Source organism: Rosa chinensis, chromosome 6, assembly GCF_002994745.2.
Source record: "Rosa chinensis cultivar Old Blush chromosome 6, RchiOBHm-V2, whole genome shotgun sequence".
NCBI classification, from domain to species: Eukaryota; Viridiplantae; Streptophyta; class Magnoliopsida; order Rosales; family Rosaceae; genus Rosa; species Rosa chinensis.
The window spans coordinates 48,285,151-48,302,696 of NC_037093.1; the positions used below are offsets into that span (position 1 = coordinate 48,285,151).

General features: G+C 35.8%; 3 protein-coding genes across 12 annotated transcripts; 1 reads left to right on the forward strand and 2 right to left on the reverse strand.

Annotated features, from left to right (window-relative positions):
- The first annotated feature begins 1,543 nt into the window (after positions 1–1,543).
- On the forward strand, positions 1,544–8,879 carry LOC112169634. Of its 9 annotated transcripts, XR_005801229.1 has the most exons (10): positions 1,569–1,985; positions 2,143–2,196; positions 3,325–3,375; positions 3,695–3,751; positions 3,865–3,924; positions 5,085–5,132; positions 5,829–6,007; positions 6,474–6,690; positions 7,790–7,868; positions 8,075–8,099. XR_005801229.1 is itself a non-coding variant. In XM_024306696.2 (9 exons), the coding sequence occupies exons 1-9, from the start codon at positions 1,928–1,930 to the stop codon at positions 8,323–8,325; spliced, it is 570 nt and encodes a 189-aa protein (XP_024162464.1). In that variant the 5' UTR covers positions 1,544–1,927; the 3' UTR covers positions 8,326–8,879. The 9 variants fall into 9 exon arrangements, 4 of the variants coding, with proteins under 4 accessions (XP_024162464.1, XP_040363755.1, XP_024162465.1 ...); XM_024306696.2 differs by lacking the exons at positions 5,829–6,007; positions 6,474–6,690 and adding an exon at positions 8,224–8,879 and having other exon boundaries at positions 1,544–1,985; positions 7,790–7,875; positions 8,075–8,128; XR_002924776.2 differs by lacking the exons at positions 5,829–6,007; positions 6,474–6,690 and adding an exon at positions 8,224–8,308 and having other exon boundaries at positions 1,550–1,985; positions 7,790–7,981; positions 8,075–8,128.
- A 1,061-nt stretch (positions 8,880–9,940) lies between these two features.
- LOC112170493 (uncharacterized vacuolar membrane protein YML018C) lies at positions 9,941–13,764 on the reverse strand. 2 transcript variants are annotated; one of them, XM_024307804.2, is made up of 4 exons: positions 13,648–13,764; positions 12,742–13,422; positions 12,226–12,649; positions 9,941–10,439 (listed from the first exon to the last, which is right to left on the reverse strand). In XM_024307804.2, the coding sequence occupies exons 2-4, from the start codon at positions 13,306–13,308 to the stop codon at positions 10,117–10,119; spliced, it is 1,314 nt and encodes a 437-aa protein (XP_024163572.1). In that variant the 5' UTR covers positions 13,309–13,422; positions 13,648–13,764; the 3' UTR covers positions 9,941–10,116. The 2 variants fall into 2 exon arrangements, with proteins under 2 accessions (XP_024163572.1, XP_024163571.1); XM_024307803.2 differs by having other exon boundaries at positions 13,526–13,732.
- Positions 13,765–14,812: 1,048 nt separating this feature from the next.
- On the reverse strand, positions 14,813–17,312 carry LOC112170494 (probable serine/threonine-protein kinase PBL26). Its single transcript, XM_024307805.2, has 5 exons — positions 16,842–17,312; positions 16,343–16,554; positions 16,041–16,230; positions 15,463–15,854; positions 14,813–15,356 (listed from the first exon to the last, which is right to left on the reverse strand). Exons 1-5 carry the CDS (start codon positions 16,966–16,968, stop codon positions 14,979–14,981), a joined length of 1,299 nt encoding a protein of 432 aa, XP_024163573.1. The 5' UTR covers positions 16,969–17,312; the 3' UTR covers positions 14,813–14,978.
- Between the last annotated feature and the right edge of the window lie 234 nt (positions 17,313–17,546).

The following is a 17,546-nucleotide window of genomic DNA, read 5'->3' on the forward strand; positions in this document are numbered from 1 at the left end:
AGCCATTCATAAGCTCAATCTGATTGATGCTCATTGGAAAGTGCATAGCTGCATGTGAAATGATCAAACAGATAAATCTAGCGTAACTCAATACCCGAATAAACTGAATGTCCCAAAAATATATAATGTAGCATATATATGCAGCAATATGAAGCTTTATCAATTTCAAGACTTTGACAACCTTTGTGGTGTACTAATCTCTGTTGATATTTGAATATTCATTCACTTAATATATATTTAACAGATTTAAAACCAAATGTATGTAACTGTGTTTCTTTGGAAACAAGTACAAATTAATTTTAAGTTTCAAAACCTGCAACTTTAACAATAGAACATTGACATCCTTTTTCTCTTTTGACATAAAGCCACTTTGACAGCATATATGTTCTTAAAGATCAACAGAATGATGTAAATAATTCTATTTAATACATTCTTAGGCCACTTTGGCAGCACTTGATGCATTTATCTTCATATCAGTCATCAGATCAGCATATTCATACACCAATTATCACATAATCTTAATGATACATGAATATATATATATATACATATACCTATGATATGAATCTAATATGAACTTGAATATGGATCTTCAAATATTTGACATTTTTCTGTCATGAACATATGATCCACACATATTTTGTCGAATCAATGTATAAGGACATATAAAATGAAATTAATATAAGTTTCTAAAAGAGTATATCATGATCATGAATATACAGATAAAGTTTTATGAATTACTTGATGCGGATTAAGGTAATTGAAATTTCCAGAATTCAAAATTTCAATGCAGTTAATTACTTTAACATGTAAATGATCTATGTATGGTGGCTCTGATACCAATTGTTAGATACAGTATGCTTAAGCAATTACAAACACATAATTAAGAACCTATACTAGATCAAATCATGTTAACAGACTTACTGCAAATTAACAAAATATATAATGGAACTGGGATTGAAGACAGCATATCAATCCCTAATCTGCAGAAAACAAAACATAAGAACATGAACTTAGAAAACTTACTAGATGCACTCCCACTGTCCATGATAGCCTTCTCCTGATTTCACCCTTATGTTCTCTTAGTATATGGGACTAAAACAAGAACAACTCGTGCATCAGAAGGGACAAATCTGACATACATATATAGCAACGTTGCAAAACAGTTCAATCCATAAAGAAACTGCTGCAATACCTTAACTGCCTATCAGCCTTAACTGCTTGTCTAACTACAACCGGATTTAAATTCAAACAACAGATAAGCTTGTCTTAATATGAAGTATATCATAAGCTTTATACTATAGTCTAAACTTAGATTAATTTCATATATTAAATATATATATATATATATGTAGAACACAAGTTCTAAACAATGTCTTGTTCCATAAGCAGTGTTAATTTGCTTACAGAGACTGGTTCCAATCTTGCACAGGGCATTGATGGCCTGTTTTGGCAATAGCTAGCATCTGCCAAAAAGTTTATTTCTCTCTAGACATGTTTGATAGTTGTGATATGTAGCTGCATATATGGTTAATTGCTTGATATCATTTATAATGGATTTGAGACGCCAAAGAACTTGTATAGTATCAGAAATAGCATTGATTGAAATTTTGGAGTCACCCTCAATCTCTAAATGTGTAAAAACCATGGATTAGAGCTGCGTGAAGGAAGGCCTTCTACTAGTGCTAAGTACAGAACGTCAGTCAGCGTAGTTTAAACGTTTACAGGCTGCTAAAAGAGGAAGCCGTCGTGCATTTGCCACCGTGACCTCCGAGTTGTATTGTTTTTGGAAATATAAAGCGGGGGGTATAAAATAGATTAAAACAGATCTGGGCTGGGCCTTTGTTTTCTTTGGTTATCCTTTAGATGGAAATTATGCCACCTACTCCTGGATCCGAGAGAAAAGAATCCCCAAATTTGGGCAATCATGAGTTGGGCGCGCGGATCATCTCGATCAAGAAAGAAGAAAGGATCACCTGCGCTTGGTAAGATTTTCTGAATTTGGTAGGATATTATTGTGTGAGAAAGATGATCTGGGATTCATGAGCTTATTTTTTCTTTCTTTCGGAGTTTGCTGCAAGTATTAGCTTATTTATGAGATACTATACAATATGTGATGAGGTCTGATATTGATTTACTTAGGTGCTCCGACTGTTATATACCCGCAACTTGAAGGCGGTAACCCTTTTGAACCGGGTAAGATTTTGATTTTATGTTTTTGCACTTGGGTGTGATCAATTTGGTGCCCTGCCCTTCATGTAATTGATATAGCTATACCTAGTTTCTAGTGTTTGAATTCATTTTGGTCTATGCGTGAAGTTTATGTACATGTCATTACTGTCTATTGCATCATACATCTCATTTCTGTCTGTCAATGGCATCTCATCTGCAATTATATTTAATGCACAGATTCATTTGTTGAACTGACTTAGCTTAATGTTAGTTATAGTCACAGATTAAAAATAAAAACCTTCAAACTACTCCACTGTTATGTGTGACAATTGTGAGTCTAATTTCTCAGGCTGTGCACTAATTGAACTGAGTTAGCTTATACTTAAAATTAAGTTATGGAGAATTCCAGTGGATTGGTTCTTTATTTATTTATTATTGTTATTGTTGTTGTTGTTAAATTTTTTTGGTCTGACCCTCTATTCAGAGTTTACAGAATTTTAATATGAGAATATCTTTGCAATGTTAAAAAAAAAAAAAAAAGATTAGAACTTGGATCAATTAAAATATTAAATAATAAATGGGAGGAAAATATAAGTAGGTATTCCCCCGGCCCCCACCGGTGATCTTTTACCCTTCTCCTGCATAGCTATTCTACAATTGCATCTGCAGCTTCTCCTTTTGAGTTTGATGCTCCATTTTGTATGCTTTTGATAAGTTATATGCTCTATGAGGAAGATTATCTCTCCTTGACTTGTTTTCAAAATTAAATCGTAAAAAGAGGATTCTTTTATCAATTTGTATCTGAAGATAATCTTGGTACCACCATATTTTTCTGCATGATGCATTCGACAATATAGCTTTGAAGATAGTTTCTGCCCCATTGAAGTAATTTTTATTCCCTACATCGAATGAATGAAGAAACTAATTGTTGATGGGATCTAACAGCTGATTGCACAGGCAACCCCTCTGCTTTTGTCTCTCTGTGTGTGTTTTTTTTCTTTTCTTTTCAAGAACCAGTTTCTCTTTTTATTTTAACTGCATCGGTCTGTGTTTTTGACATCTTTGTCCATTAGTCCGTTTATTATTTTTCTAGTTTTAAGTTTTATGGTGTTTTTGTTGTTATTTCGGGTTGACATTGTAACTGTGAAACAGGTACCAAGAACTACAAAAAATTGCTGGACATACGTCGTCGTCTTTATGAAGGTATGCTTTTATTATTGTTTTAGAGTTTGTGTGTATCTTGGATTTTTTGAAGGACCAAAGGATTGTTGATTTTATCTATACTATTATAAGAGAACCCCTACCACTGAACCTACATGATTACCCTTAGACTTTTAAGCTAATTTAAATTAAGCTTTACGAAGGACATCAACAATAATCTATTATAAGAGAACCCCTACCACTGAACCTACATGATTACCCTTAGGGTGTTTAAATTTATTTTATTTTATTTAAATTCTTCTTTGCAAACATAGTGCGTGTCACAATCTAATATCTTATCTGACAATATAATCACAAACAGTTAGCAGCAAACGTCCTTGTGGTTTTACTATCAGCGCCCCTGACCCTTTTTCTCCTGGTAAGAGTTTGCCTTTCATTTTAACGTTTGTGAAGAATATCGTCTCGGAATTTCGTTGGGCTTAATATTCTTTTGGTATTGAAATACAATGTCGGTCTATTTTGTGATTGAAGATAACTTCCGCGGAGCATCAAAATTCAATGCCTTTGTTCCTGACAAAACGTTGTTTCCAGGTTTGTGCCGCAAAATGTCTTGGAATTTCTTCGGGTTGTTTTGAAATTTTTTATATTTTTTTATATTCTTGTGTGTGTGTGTGTTGTATTGTAATACCATGCGATCAATTTTGTGATTGAAGATAACTTCACCAGCCATTCACCATGTATGGTTCATGTAGAATGCTATAGTTTATATATATATATATATATATATATATATTTAACAGAGTAATTTTCTTTTCACATGACTAGACCTTCTTGCAGTTTCATAAACCTGACATAGTACCCTTACCAGAAATTTCAGATTTGCTAGAAAAATTACGGCAAGTTGCAGTTAAATCACCGGCACTTTTACTATGTTATTTCCATTTAAAATTCCCCAAGCTTTGCAATTTCTTGAAATTCTTGGTTTTGCTAGAGGACCATTCATAGCAACGTTGTGCGCTGATGTGGACCCCTCTGCTTTCCAACGTAAGATTGTCTTATTAAAAGAAGTTTAACCACATTTGCCCAAAAAAAAAAAAAAATTGGATTGACGGTTTAAATAGGAAGATGAGTAAAATCGTTTAAATAATTCTGCATGCCCACCCGGCAATCTCTATCCCAACTCTACTCTCTTTCCCTACCTTTCTACGACCAGTCATTTTCATTTACCCTAGGCTGATACCTGCCACTCCTTTGAGTTTGTGGCTTCATTCGGTATGTTTTTAACCTTTTTCTATGCTCTTTGAGCCAGACTATGTTGAATATCTGGCTTCTATACTGATAGTAATTTATTTGTATTATTAGATGATGCCCACATTTTTGGATCTATGTGTGTGTGGAGAGAATTTCTCTTGGCAAGCCATATTGGTTTGTGCATGATGCATTCCTCAGATTAAATAGTAGTCATAGTTGTTGAAGATAATTCCTCCATTATATTCATTTGATATCCTACATTATCTCATTGCACCTGTAACTTCTGTTTACTTTTTTTTCTTCCATTTTTTTCACATATGGCACTGTTGGAATCTTTATTATTAATGTCATGTTCACTGTACTGTACTGTACTGTATTTTATTTATTTATTTTTTTTTTCCGGTTTTTACATCATCGTCATTTGTCCGTTTATTTAGTTTGTTACTTTTTGTTAAATGTTATTATCATTGTTCTGTATCTGACTTTTGACCGCAAAACAGGCCCCAGGTTGAAAGAATCAAAGATTGCCTGTCCTCCTTCTCAAGATGGTATGCATGCCTTTTGTTTTAAAGTTTGCGAGTAAACAAGTAAAGTTATCTTGGATTTACTTGGGCAGTCCGTTCTTAAGAAAAACGAGTTGTTGACTTTTAATAATGTAATAAGAAGACACTTTGTCAAACATTTGGATCAGTTTGTATCGTAGATCATTTTGCATTGCAGCTTCTTATGTTTAATAAACACTAAACTCTGACTTATTCGTTGTGTGTGCAATTCCAACTCCAACTTGTCCTTAAGCAGCTAAGTTGCAGTATCCCTTTTTTTTTTTTTTGGTAGCTAGATGAAATATTTGGTTTTTGAAGATCAGACCGGCCAATTCTTTTTATTTTTAATGTCACACAGTAGTTTATTTATTTTAGTTTTTGAAGATATCAATTTGTTCTACCTTGTTTGTGATGATCTTAGCTGACAGTTAATATGGACTTTTAGTTTTTGAAGATACCATTTTGTTCTATCGGTGTTGAATTCTTAATTTGGAAATAGAACTTACTCGAGCAATGCTTCTAAAGCAGGTTCATATTGGTCATTATTGCCTCGCTAAGAGACTTTTCTGTAGATGTGTATGGATTCTTTAGAATGTGAGAAAGGTTTTGTACTTTTGTTTCTTAAAGGAAAAAGTTGCATGCTTGATCACTTATAATGATGCCAGCCTTCAAGAACACTGATGCAACATGTACTGGATGCAGGTACAATCACTCACATATATGTTATGTAATGAAGATTTCCAAAAATCTCCACTCTCCTTCCCTGACCAAACCTCATGGGCATGGTGATTGATGGGCATTTCTCATTGATGGGTATGCCATGGGTGCTTACCTACTGTAAGAAATATGTTCATCTGTATTGAAATCATCTCTGTGCCCAGGTATTGCTGATGTTGAAGTCCTAGATTCTGAAAATCAGTATATGTGTGCGTGTCTCTGTGTGTGTGTATATACATATAGTGAAAACTGGAAGCTTTCACAAAAATTCTGGTCGCATATAAAGATGCAATAATCAGACAATGATGACTGTCTATTGTGATGTGTGTAATGATAATGCTAGGGATCTAAAATCTTTGTTTTTTTTTTCTAACTTTAACGCCGTGCTTCAATCTTAGAAACAAACAAGCTTATCCTTTGAATCCCCCATTTCCCATAGTGTTTTTTCAATAAAGATTCTTTCATGGCATTTTCAAGGCACTGGTTCAAAGAGTTTCCTGCAGGTTTTGTTATTCTTCCTAAAAGGATTTACGTCTTGGATAGTTTGATATGCTTATCATCTTGACATATAGTTAGCTGACTTTCTCTGCTTAAACTTCAGATCACCATTTCTTTTGTCTGATTGTTTAGGTCACCTGAATTAAAGGCTTTACAAATCAACGGTTACAAATTTGCACTAGCAATTGAAATCAGCATCAGAAGAGCAAGACATTGTTCCAGGGAGAGAGGCTCTGAGTTCGCCATTTATGGATCCGACTTTGAGCTACACAGAAGTCACATAACTTGGATATTTAGAATTACACCTCCAAAGCGATTATGTTGCATCCACATTGCTCCAACCTAAAAGGTACGGAAAGGAGAGGACAATGATCAAAATAAGATATAGACGGAAGTGCCTCACATTAGCTTGAGGAAAAGATTTTTCACATGAGATACAGCTTGCTCATGAAGAAACACTACTTCAAGCTGCCCTCATTCTTCCTCCAAAGAAGCCTAATAACTCCAAAGAAACAAATTAGGGAAGTGGCCGCCTGAAACCTAGCTAGGATCCAGGACAATTAGGAGTGCAGCGTTCAGTTTTACTACCTTTACCGACAATATATATTAATTGGATTCGAGGTATGCTAGATTTAAAAAAAAAAAAAAATTCCATGTGTAGTGTTCGAAGAAATATTACAAGCCTGTAGATGGTGAATACATACGATGGTTCCTTACAAAAAGTGGAGTATATCATATGTATTGTTACTTTGTTCAGATACAGACTTCTGTAGCACATCTACACTATGGTCTACAAATAATGCTTTTACTCTTCTGTCTGTCTTTCTTTATCCCCCCGCCTCCTTGTGTTTTTGCCTCCTCAGACAGGGGGCTGACTTCAACCCTTTTAAGCTTTCAGGTTGTTTACTAATTTGGGCACAAACCACGTGCCTATATCGGTTGCTTTTAAGTTAATCCTATGTTCCAAATTCTAGGTTTGAGAGGTCTGTAAGTGCTTTCTAGTCTTGTTTCTTTTTTTGTGAATATATAGTTCAGGCCGCCTTACCAAAGATCAAACCCTTCAGTTTTTTCTGTTTTTCTTTTTTTGATTAAAAATATAAATCCCTTTCCCTGGTATAAAGTCTGCATCCTCACTTGTGGCATGCCAACAGGTTTTTCGTCGCACTCAAAGCAGTCATTTATGTATCCCAGGTTGATATTGCACATCTGATAGTTTGTAGTGTAAAATGTGTTCCTCTAGGCTACTGAAGGTGCAAGAGTGTGGCTTCTCAACAAGTTGTTTGTTGCATTCAAAGCAGTATGGTTTTATGTATCCAAATTACATTTCTAATAGTTTCTGCAATATGTAGGATATGATGACACTTGAATGAAACAAAACCAAAGAGTGATCTTTAGTTGCTGTTTTTGGACAACCATTTTTATTTCCTCTTTTCTGTTTTTATTTTTAGATGTGTTTTCCTGGGCTGCCGAAGGTGAAGAAGTCGCTGGGGCGTCAAGGATTTTTGTGGTTGACTACATTCTAATGAGGTTTGAGGAATGTATTCATGATTCCAGTCAATTGAATTCTCTTTTAGGATGGTTTCAAATTTAGAGTCAATGAGTTTGTAAGTCCAAGAGACCCAGACAGTTCAACGCAGGAGGTGCAGAACTGTTCTCAGTTTCCTAGTACATGTTTCCTACCCAGTTCTTCCTATATAGCTCAATCCAACTCCTTTTGTCTCTGAACTCAACAGGTTATTGCTAAGACAAATGGGGCCAGATGCATAGAGTGCACTAGCAACATTAACGTGATGATCTCCACTTTTGATTCTGTTCATAATGTATGATTTTTGGATTACACCAGTTCAATTTTCATTTTAAATGGGTTCTTTTATGATGACAGATGCGAATCATTTTGTTTTGGGTTAGGATTGAGACTTCGGTGGTTCAAAACTTCTACAGACCAGTGTCTATTATGTTGCATTGTTATAAAACATCTTGTTAAGACAACCAGTATTATTCTCTGGTTTAATGTCGAACACACGTGTTGAACTATTTATTCTTTTCTATCTACATTGAGCTGCACCTATTTTTACCACAGAGATGGGGATATAATACTTGTACTAAAAGCGGGATATTAGAATAAGCCAATACAACCTGCTTTGAGCTGAAGATGCACCCAACCACATTTTCATATCTATTAGATGTAAGCGAATTTTTTTAACACCATGATTTTGGAAAATTTCTCATGCTGGCTTCTAACTCTTTTTGAGTTTTTTGTTAAGATTTTGCTGTTAGTAATTTTAGTGTCCCTATTAGTGGAATGTAACAGACTTTTGTAGAACCGATGTAAGCAGATGGTGAAGAATTTAACCGATGCATTTTGCAACACCCTGTACTTATCTCTGAGATGGTAGTGAAGATTGCAACCCACGCGCTCATGCTGAGATATGAAGTCACTACTTTGAGATTCTACGTTTCAGAACAGAGGCTTCATTGTTTCTCCCCTCTTAACCACATTTGACTAGTTCATTTGTCTTGTATAAAACAAACAGCCCTTGTTAGAGACTACATTTTCTTAAAAATCTCTCCAAAATGGCATAGGAATTACGATAACTAACTATTGGAGTTGCTCTTATAAATTAAGCGTGCATATCACTGTCTGTGTATCCAATTTTCAGATCTCGAGTTAAACAGTGTTACACGTAATAAATTCATATAGTAATGCATATATAGGAGATTTGGAACTCTAGTATACGGTGATGATCTTTCAAAGCCTGAGATGCACACAAAACTTTGCTTCAAAATCCAGAACTTACAAAACCCTCAATCATTACTTCTGGGAAGCCAAGGGCTTCACCATTTTTTTAGAGGACGTATATGTGACTTTACCAGCAAGATATCAGTATCCTACATGATCTTTATCTTCTGACCCCTTAATCTACATGATCTTTATCTTCCTACCCCTTAATCTACATGATCTTTATCTTCCTACCCCTTAATCCACCCTCACCTATTTGGCTGACTTAATTCATTTTCCTCTCGGTGGACTCGAGTGATTTCTTCTTTACTTGCTTTCTGGTTTTTCTACGAGGCATGTTTTTCAGAAAAAGAGAATATAAGAACATGTCCATCTGATACTGAGAGTAATGGATAAAAATGACAATAAAGCATAAATCAATGTGATCAATTTTAGTAGTTCCTTTAATAGAACTAAAGGAGGAATCGGGTGTGAATCTTGTAGTGATTTTAAGAGAATCTAAGCCTTTATTCATCAGGAAGCTGATAGAGAGGTATTAATAATCCTAGTGCTGCCTAGTGCCTCTGGAGAAAAAACGAAAACAAAGACAGCACCATTTTGACACAAATTGCATATTTCACTTTATATTTTCATAATTTAAACAGTTGATTTCATAAATTACCCCTAAATTAGGGCAGATCAAAACCTGAAATTAAAAAAATAAAATAAATTTATAAAAATAAAATAAAATAAAAACTGATTTTGTGAAAGCAAAGAAATTGCAAAGTAGCCCTAATTTTGGCTACCAATTTCTATCTCATAGGATGAGCCCAGCAATAGATGCAAGACGTCATAATAATTCTATACAAAGACCATATCAAGACTAAATTGTGCCTCCAGTTCTAAATGAAGTAATTAGTGATACATGGCAATATTCTAGTTGCTAATAGGTTTAGACCGTTTAGTGCATAAGAAGCACTGGATATGAAAATTATATAATCTGATATTGACTTTTGTAGCATTACTCTAATAATACATGCACAGAACAAAGGCGTGCTATGAATGGGCAGTTGAATCTGGACCTGATGAACCACCAGGTTCACTAATTGAGCTACTATTTCTATTATTTCCATTCTCTAATTCTAGTGTAGCTCCTTCCGACCTCTTAAAAGCATCAGAAGGAATATTAATGCCAACAAATCCAATCATAACAGCCACAGCTCCAAAGTAATCAGCAAAATGAGGAGCATGGCCAGTCACGGAGTCTACAATTGCTGCCAACGGAACTTGTATTGATAGACCAGCTGTTGCTACTGTGGTTGTTGTTAGAAGAACAGCCTTGGCCCATAAGTAATCGCTCAGAACGTTATCCAGCAAACCTAAACACATGGAAGAAAAAAAATAACCATGTAATCTAGTATTGGTTAAATATGAAATAAGAAGACAATAATAAACCTCATACGATTTCAGTATGCTAGTTTAATTTCAACATGTAAATGACAGAACCAACTTAGGAAGTTATACAATGCTTGTCTTTAGGCTCTAATTACAGCAGCTTAGTAGCTTGTGGCTGAATAAAGTAACTAATGATTCAATCCTTGAAAGGGTACTAGAAGCTATGAAAGTATGAAGTGACGAATATATACGAACAGAACAAGGAAATTAGTACCAACTACCAACGATCCATATATTCACAGTAGCATAGTGAAGAAAATGAAATGTTGGTGGGACGAAAGTCGTCTGATATTTTATTCAGTGAATGCTAGGTACTTAGAGATTACATCCCATGATAAGAGATAGATGATAGGCTCTAGCTGAATTCCTTTGTGTCTCAACTCTCAAGCCAACTATACTTGTAACTCGCCCAACTAAGAGGGTTAAAAAAGCATGCAATAGGGCAAAAAATCAGTATTGCGCCTCATTGAAATAGTCCTACTGAGTAGGTATGTTAACAGTTCGTAAGTGACACAAACTGGTAGTTTTAGAATTCAATTTGACAGTTTGACTTAAACATCTGAAATGTAGGATCATCTGAATGCATAAACCTTGGAAAAAAAGGCTACGGCCAGAATCTAAATTTTAAAAAAAATCTTTTTCCAACATATAGTAAGGCCACCATAAAGCAGTAAGAACATCAGTAAAGGCCAGACTAATTTTTTGCCTTTCACACCAAATCAAAAAAACTCATTACAAGTGGAAATGTACAATTGCTTATTCAACTCAAGTTGATAGCTGATGGCTGCTGCATTGACCATAGAATATACCTATACCTTTCTATATTTAAATAGTTGGATACCATACATCTTGACACTTTCATGTAAAAATTTAAATGTGGGAAAATCTAAATGCATCTAAACCGCAAGGGAAAAAGGCAAATGCCAGAATCTCAACTCCAAATAATCTCTATTGGCAAATGAAAACCCTATAGACAAGAGCATCAGCACCAGATCCAATAAAAAATCACAATACAATTGCTTATTCAACCAAAGTCTATTAAAACCTTGTCAATTTAAGAGATTATGCTTGATTTAACAACTTGACAACAAAGTAAAACAAAGTTGTAGCCAAACAGTAAATTCAATGTCCCTAGCTCTATCTATAACCCATGATATAACAAGAGAAAACCAATAGATGCAGGACCTTATCAAATTGCTGGACATAAATCAGTTGATCCAAAAGACTAAGTCTCTAATTAATATCAACTTACTTTGTGCTTCTGGTTCTGATTAAAGTAATAAGTGAAGTATCGTCCTAAAAGGATGTTAGATGCTATGAACTCAGGTAAACAAGTACCAACAGTCACATAAGTAGACTGGAAATAGATGGTTTATTCATCCCAAAAAAAAAAGCACATCATATCTTTGCATGTACAACAGAACAAACATAAGCATATTGATGTAGAGAATCAATGATACTAGAGGGCAGAGGCAATATAGTTTTCCAATCTTTATAAGGCAGATGCATTGCAATATCTTAGTTGCTAAAGGTTTATTGAGACCAAATGAACATAAGGAGACTTGGTAACAAAACTTAGGAATTCATATCAACATCTGTAGCATTACTTGTCTAAGACCCCATGTCTAAATAATTAGGAAAAACAAAGGCATTCATTAGTACAGGTATCCCCAAGTCATAAGGCATATGACATAAAAGTAGATTACGAACCTTTACCAACAATGAGACCAAGCTGCTTCCAGGTCAGCATATAAAAGGGTTCCAACTTTGAGAAATGCAGTACAAGGGCAACTGGAAGAAATATTAAAAGGTTAGAAAGCCCTAAAAATCCGAGAAACTGAGCCATACTAGCACGACCACTTTTCTCATCATCCTCATCAGGTAACTTCTTGCGAATGAGGGTAATATACACAGAATACAAAGCTGCTGAGACAAGAGCAAGTATGTCTCCCAGTAGAGGGTTTGAAGCAATTGCACTTAGAGTAGTTCGTGAGTCACCGAGGCTGACAATTATCGTTCCTCCCATGCAAAGAAGAACACTGAAAAGCTTCACCAAAGTGAAGTTCTCACCTAAGAATGCAAGAGAGACCAAAAAGGTGAACAGGCTGGATGCACTGCTTAAGATGGTATTTGACTGCAAGCAACAAGAACCACGAACCAATCAGACCAGAATGCTCAAACAGAACAATAAACTGAAGAAGCAAGACAAGTTTACAAAATGCTTACTGTGACTGTAGTATACTTCAATGACAAATTGAAAGTGAGCTGTGCGAAAAACCAAAATGGGGAAATCAATAGGCTAACTTTTGCCACTCGAGTACGTGTCCAACGCCCTTTTTCATCCACTTGCTTATCAGCAACTTCATCGATTTCAGACAGATTCGCTGATATCCTAATAGGCTCATACGCCACAACTTTCACTTCTCCATCAATAACTTTTCCATGCCCGCCAATTTCTCCCTCTTCTACATGCACAGAAGCATCATCAGTTTTCGCAACAGCATCACCGTCTCCAAGAAGAGTGGATTGCTCCGACTCCACCAACTCTCGCAAAGGACTACTCTCCTTACTTTTCCAAAACCAAAACCCTCCGAACGAATCCTCCAAATAGCGCCCGGCTTCAACCAAGGGAATGTAGATCACAAACAATGAATTGCATATGTAGGTAATAAGAAAAGGGGACACACCGGCATCCACAACCGACTGTACGACAAAACTAGCAGCTATCCAAATAGATGCAACAGCAAATATGTATATCAAACCTAAAACCCACTTCAAACCTTCACTTTTCATATCTACTCAATGAGCCAAATCCAATCAAAATCAGCTCTTTATATTCACAACCTTTACAAAGCAAACACTCTGTTTATAACCAATGCCCATTTCACCACCAAACCCATATATAACCTGAAACCACAGAAACCCACCAAAGATTGAAAAAGCAACATACTTTAGTACAATAACGATTGAATCATTCACACCCAATATCTTATGCATGTAAATCCTATACCGTTATTAGCGCATTGGAATCGTATTAGATTGAACCCAGAAGGGAAAAACTATTGAATTTGCATGGACAAAGTGTTCAAACTGAGACGAACCCATCTCCGATTCACCGTGTTGAAAACGTACCTGGCATAAGAGTCGTGTTAGATTCAGAGAGAGAGAGAGAGAAAAGGGTTAACAAATATTCTTTACGGGTCGAACGAAATTAGAAAGTGGTGGCGGGTACATATCATATTAGCACGGTTAGTTATGATGTAATTTTTTTGTATATATAAATAATATCGGAAAAATTAAGTAAAAAATTAAGACAATTTTTTGCCAACGAAATATAGTCTTCAAAGATTGAGACTTAATCTATTGATGAAAGTTCGATGACAATTCTTAATTTTAGACATTTTATTTTTAACTTTATGAATCTATTTAAATAAAGTAATTTTAAATCTAAAATGTATAATGAGAATAATTGAGATATATAATTTATGTTGAGGATGTGGAATCTAGGAGAAAGCAAATGAATTCCCAAGTACTCAATCCGTATACATAAACTAAAGTTTCAAGTTTGTAAAGAACGTGATGGGAATCTTGTTACTCTTTACTAAATCCTTGTTTGAACTGCCAACTCCATCCAAATGGAAAGGCTAAAAATTACTTGATCCTAGCCTTTTTATTCTCAGACCAAAAAAAAAAAGCCTTTTTATTCTGCTTAGAACACCAACTGCATGCCTTCATCATAAGTAAGGTATTGGACTATATATGACTAGCTCTTAGTGCTGTCTTCTACCTCATCGTAGTGTCAGGCAAATATGAGAAGCCGTTTGGGCCATTTTCAGTCAAATTTGGTTACTGTAGCCTTTTCCCCTCTACTATGTACCCTGACCTCCAATTGAAAATTCATGTGAAGGAAGCTAACCAATGCACTTAGCTGTTGTACTTGCCATGGTGAGGATGAAGCATATATATGAGGCATGCATACTCTCATTAATCTTGATTGAAATAGCAGGAACAGTTCATTTTATGAGGCAATTTTTAACTAATTGAAATTATTCAGGCTTTTAGAAAACTTAGAAGCAAGTGGTTATTGAATGATGAACAACATACTCAAGAGCTTATCATTGTCAATGATGTCTTGCGAGTCATAAGTGTGAAATACATATGGTCTCTCTTAGTTCAGCAAACTTCCGCAATGTCGATGTACACATGAAGATCATCTAGGTATTTGAAACCAGTTTTTTTTTTTCAACAAAAAGAAAAAGAAAAAAAAAAGATTTGAAACCAGTTCCATCACATTTTCTTGGTCCATAAATATTAGCTTCATCGATTCATCTTGCAGGAATGCAATCACTGATCAATACAAGGACATAAAATTTAGTATGGACACAATTTGACGTGGCCAGCTCGTACACAAGGAACAGAATCATAGGGACATAAAATTTAGTATGGAGCAGTACTTTCCAATTTTACAATGAAGCAGTACTTTCCAACTTTGACGTGGCTGCATTGCTCCTTGACGTTGAGCCCCATTCTATGGCTTCTGCCACAGCTCGTTCGCGTTCCCTTACAGTTTCTTCATCCTTTGGATTCTCATCTTCTACGTTGGACATTTCTTCATCATCAGATTGTAGAGGCGAGCCGGGAACACTTTCGTCATCATCAGTCCCAAGGAAACTGAGAGCACTGACCACATCACTCATTAAGGGGCGAGCCGGGGCTTCGTCATGAAGACACATTGCTGCAACTGCAACTGCTTGATTCAATGCTCTTACCGGATAGTCTCCTTGAAGAAGTGGATCAGCTAATTCCGGAAACTTATGAGGATCCTTAAATACTGGCTCTGCCTGTTAAAACACCAAAAATAAAGATGTCAGCATATGCTAAATTCTATGCATGAGTGTCTTGCATGAAGTGCCAAATGGTCTATGGGGTTATAGATACAAAGCTTACCCAAGTCACTAGATTTTGCTCCCTTGTTGGCCTTGTGGTGTCAATTGCTCTTCTTCCGGTGATCAGTTCTAACAACACAACTCCAAAACTGTACACATCCGACTTAACAGTCAGTTGGCCTGTTCTTTGGTACTCTGGGGCACAATACCCGTACGTGCCCATTATTCTTGAAGATACATGTGTCTTGTCTCCAACCGGTCCAAGCTTAGCTAGCCCGAAATCAGAGAGTTTTGCATTGAAATGGCCATCTAATAAGATGTTTGAAGATTTTAAATCGCGGTAAATAACAGGAGGATTCGCCTTATCGTGCAAGTATTCTAGACCCTTGGCAGCTCCTAGAGCTATCTTCATTCTCTTGAACCAATCTAATGGCTTTTGCTCTGATGGGAGGTCTGTATATCCACATTACAACATGATGTGTCAGACATCAGTAGTGTAGTTATTGGATATAAAATTTACACATGCATATAATAACTAGAGTATTTCAATTCATTTCCATCTGCTTTTTCAAGTTTCTATTATTACTGTATTAGTCTAAGAGGGGGAGAAAAGCAATTTACACAAAACGAGAATAGTACCTAATAAATGGTCTTCCAAAGATCCCAAAGGCATGTATTCATACACCAGAAGTCTCTGATCACCATCAGCGCAATATCCGATAAGATTCACTAAATTGTCATGGTGTAAGAGGCTCAACATCAACACCTCAACAAGGAACTCTCTATTGCCTTGCAAGCCATTCCTATCAAGTTGCTTCACAGCTACAATCTGAACCAAAAGAAAGCAGAAAGTATCGATCACCGCTCAATGTTGCAAGTAAATTTGATTGCAATAATGAAGAGGATATATAAACGGCTCAAAAGCTATGCATTTTGCCTACCTGTTCTGTTGTTTCAAGCTTCCCCTTATAAACTCTTCCAAATCCGCCCTCGCCTATCAGACATTCTTGTCGGAAGTTCTTTGTTGCTGTTGCCAGTTCCCGGAAGGTGAAAGTTTGTGCAGCAATATTATGACCCCCATCTTTATTGGCATTTGCATTGGCATTCTTATTGTCTGTGGTTTGCTCAGCAGCCGGTGCTTGTTTAGGCACTTCTGTTCATATATAGAATGAAGAATCAAATTAAAAAGCATCAATAATGCAGCAAACTCTTAATTTCCAGGACATTACAGATATATACTTTAAACTAATTAACTGAAAAGCAATTGCCCAATTGGAAAAACAAGACTCATATGGAACACAGAAGAAATATATGCAACCAATAGATAACGATTAGGTCCAAAAAGATTTATCATGCATGTCGGGGAATCGGTCACATGCAAAAACAATCATATATAGTGCTTACGTACATGACCATTAGGAAGCCGAAAAATGAACTTACCAGCAGGTGCTACATTATTAGTCGGTTCCCTTTCGGAAGGAGTCAAAAGTTGTTCTCTCTTCCCACTATTTGATCTTTTGGCAGATGCTTTCTTTTCATGAGATGAAAAGCACGAAAAGCAACTCATGTCATATACTACTTGTTCAAATCCTTGCAAAACTTTGTATATAAGATAAGTGTAAGCTTTGATCCCAACAATGAAGTAGATGGTTTTCCCAACTACTTCAATGTATGGATCCTTCCCCGACTCTGAAGATCAAAATCGATCCTCCTAGAAGAAAAAATGAATCGATCAAAGAAAGAAATTTGGAAAACTTGGGGTAGAATATGGAATAGAACCAGGGTTTTTAAACATGTGATATAAAAAGAAGAAGAAAAATGTACAGCCTAGTTTTAGTTGTTTGTAGAAACCAGCTGAAAAGTTAAAATTGAGATGAAACTAGCCAAGAGAAGAGAATCAACAAGAGGTTCCATGACAGGCATGCACCAAACAACGTTGTGGTCTTTTTCCTGGAAAAGTGGGGAAAGTGTAGGTCAGCAAGAAACCAAAATGGGTTAACATCTTTTGGTGTGTCCGCAAAGCATGGAGAGAAAGAGGTTGTCAAATTGTCTTAAATTGAAGAGAAAATTGTGGAGCTCAAGTACTACATGCTATTCTCAACTTTTAGAGTAAACATCAAATCATAATTTTTGATAAATCCAATA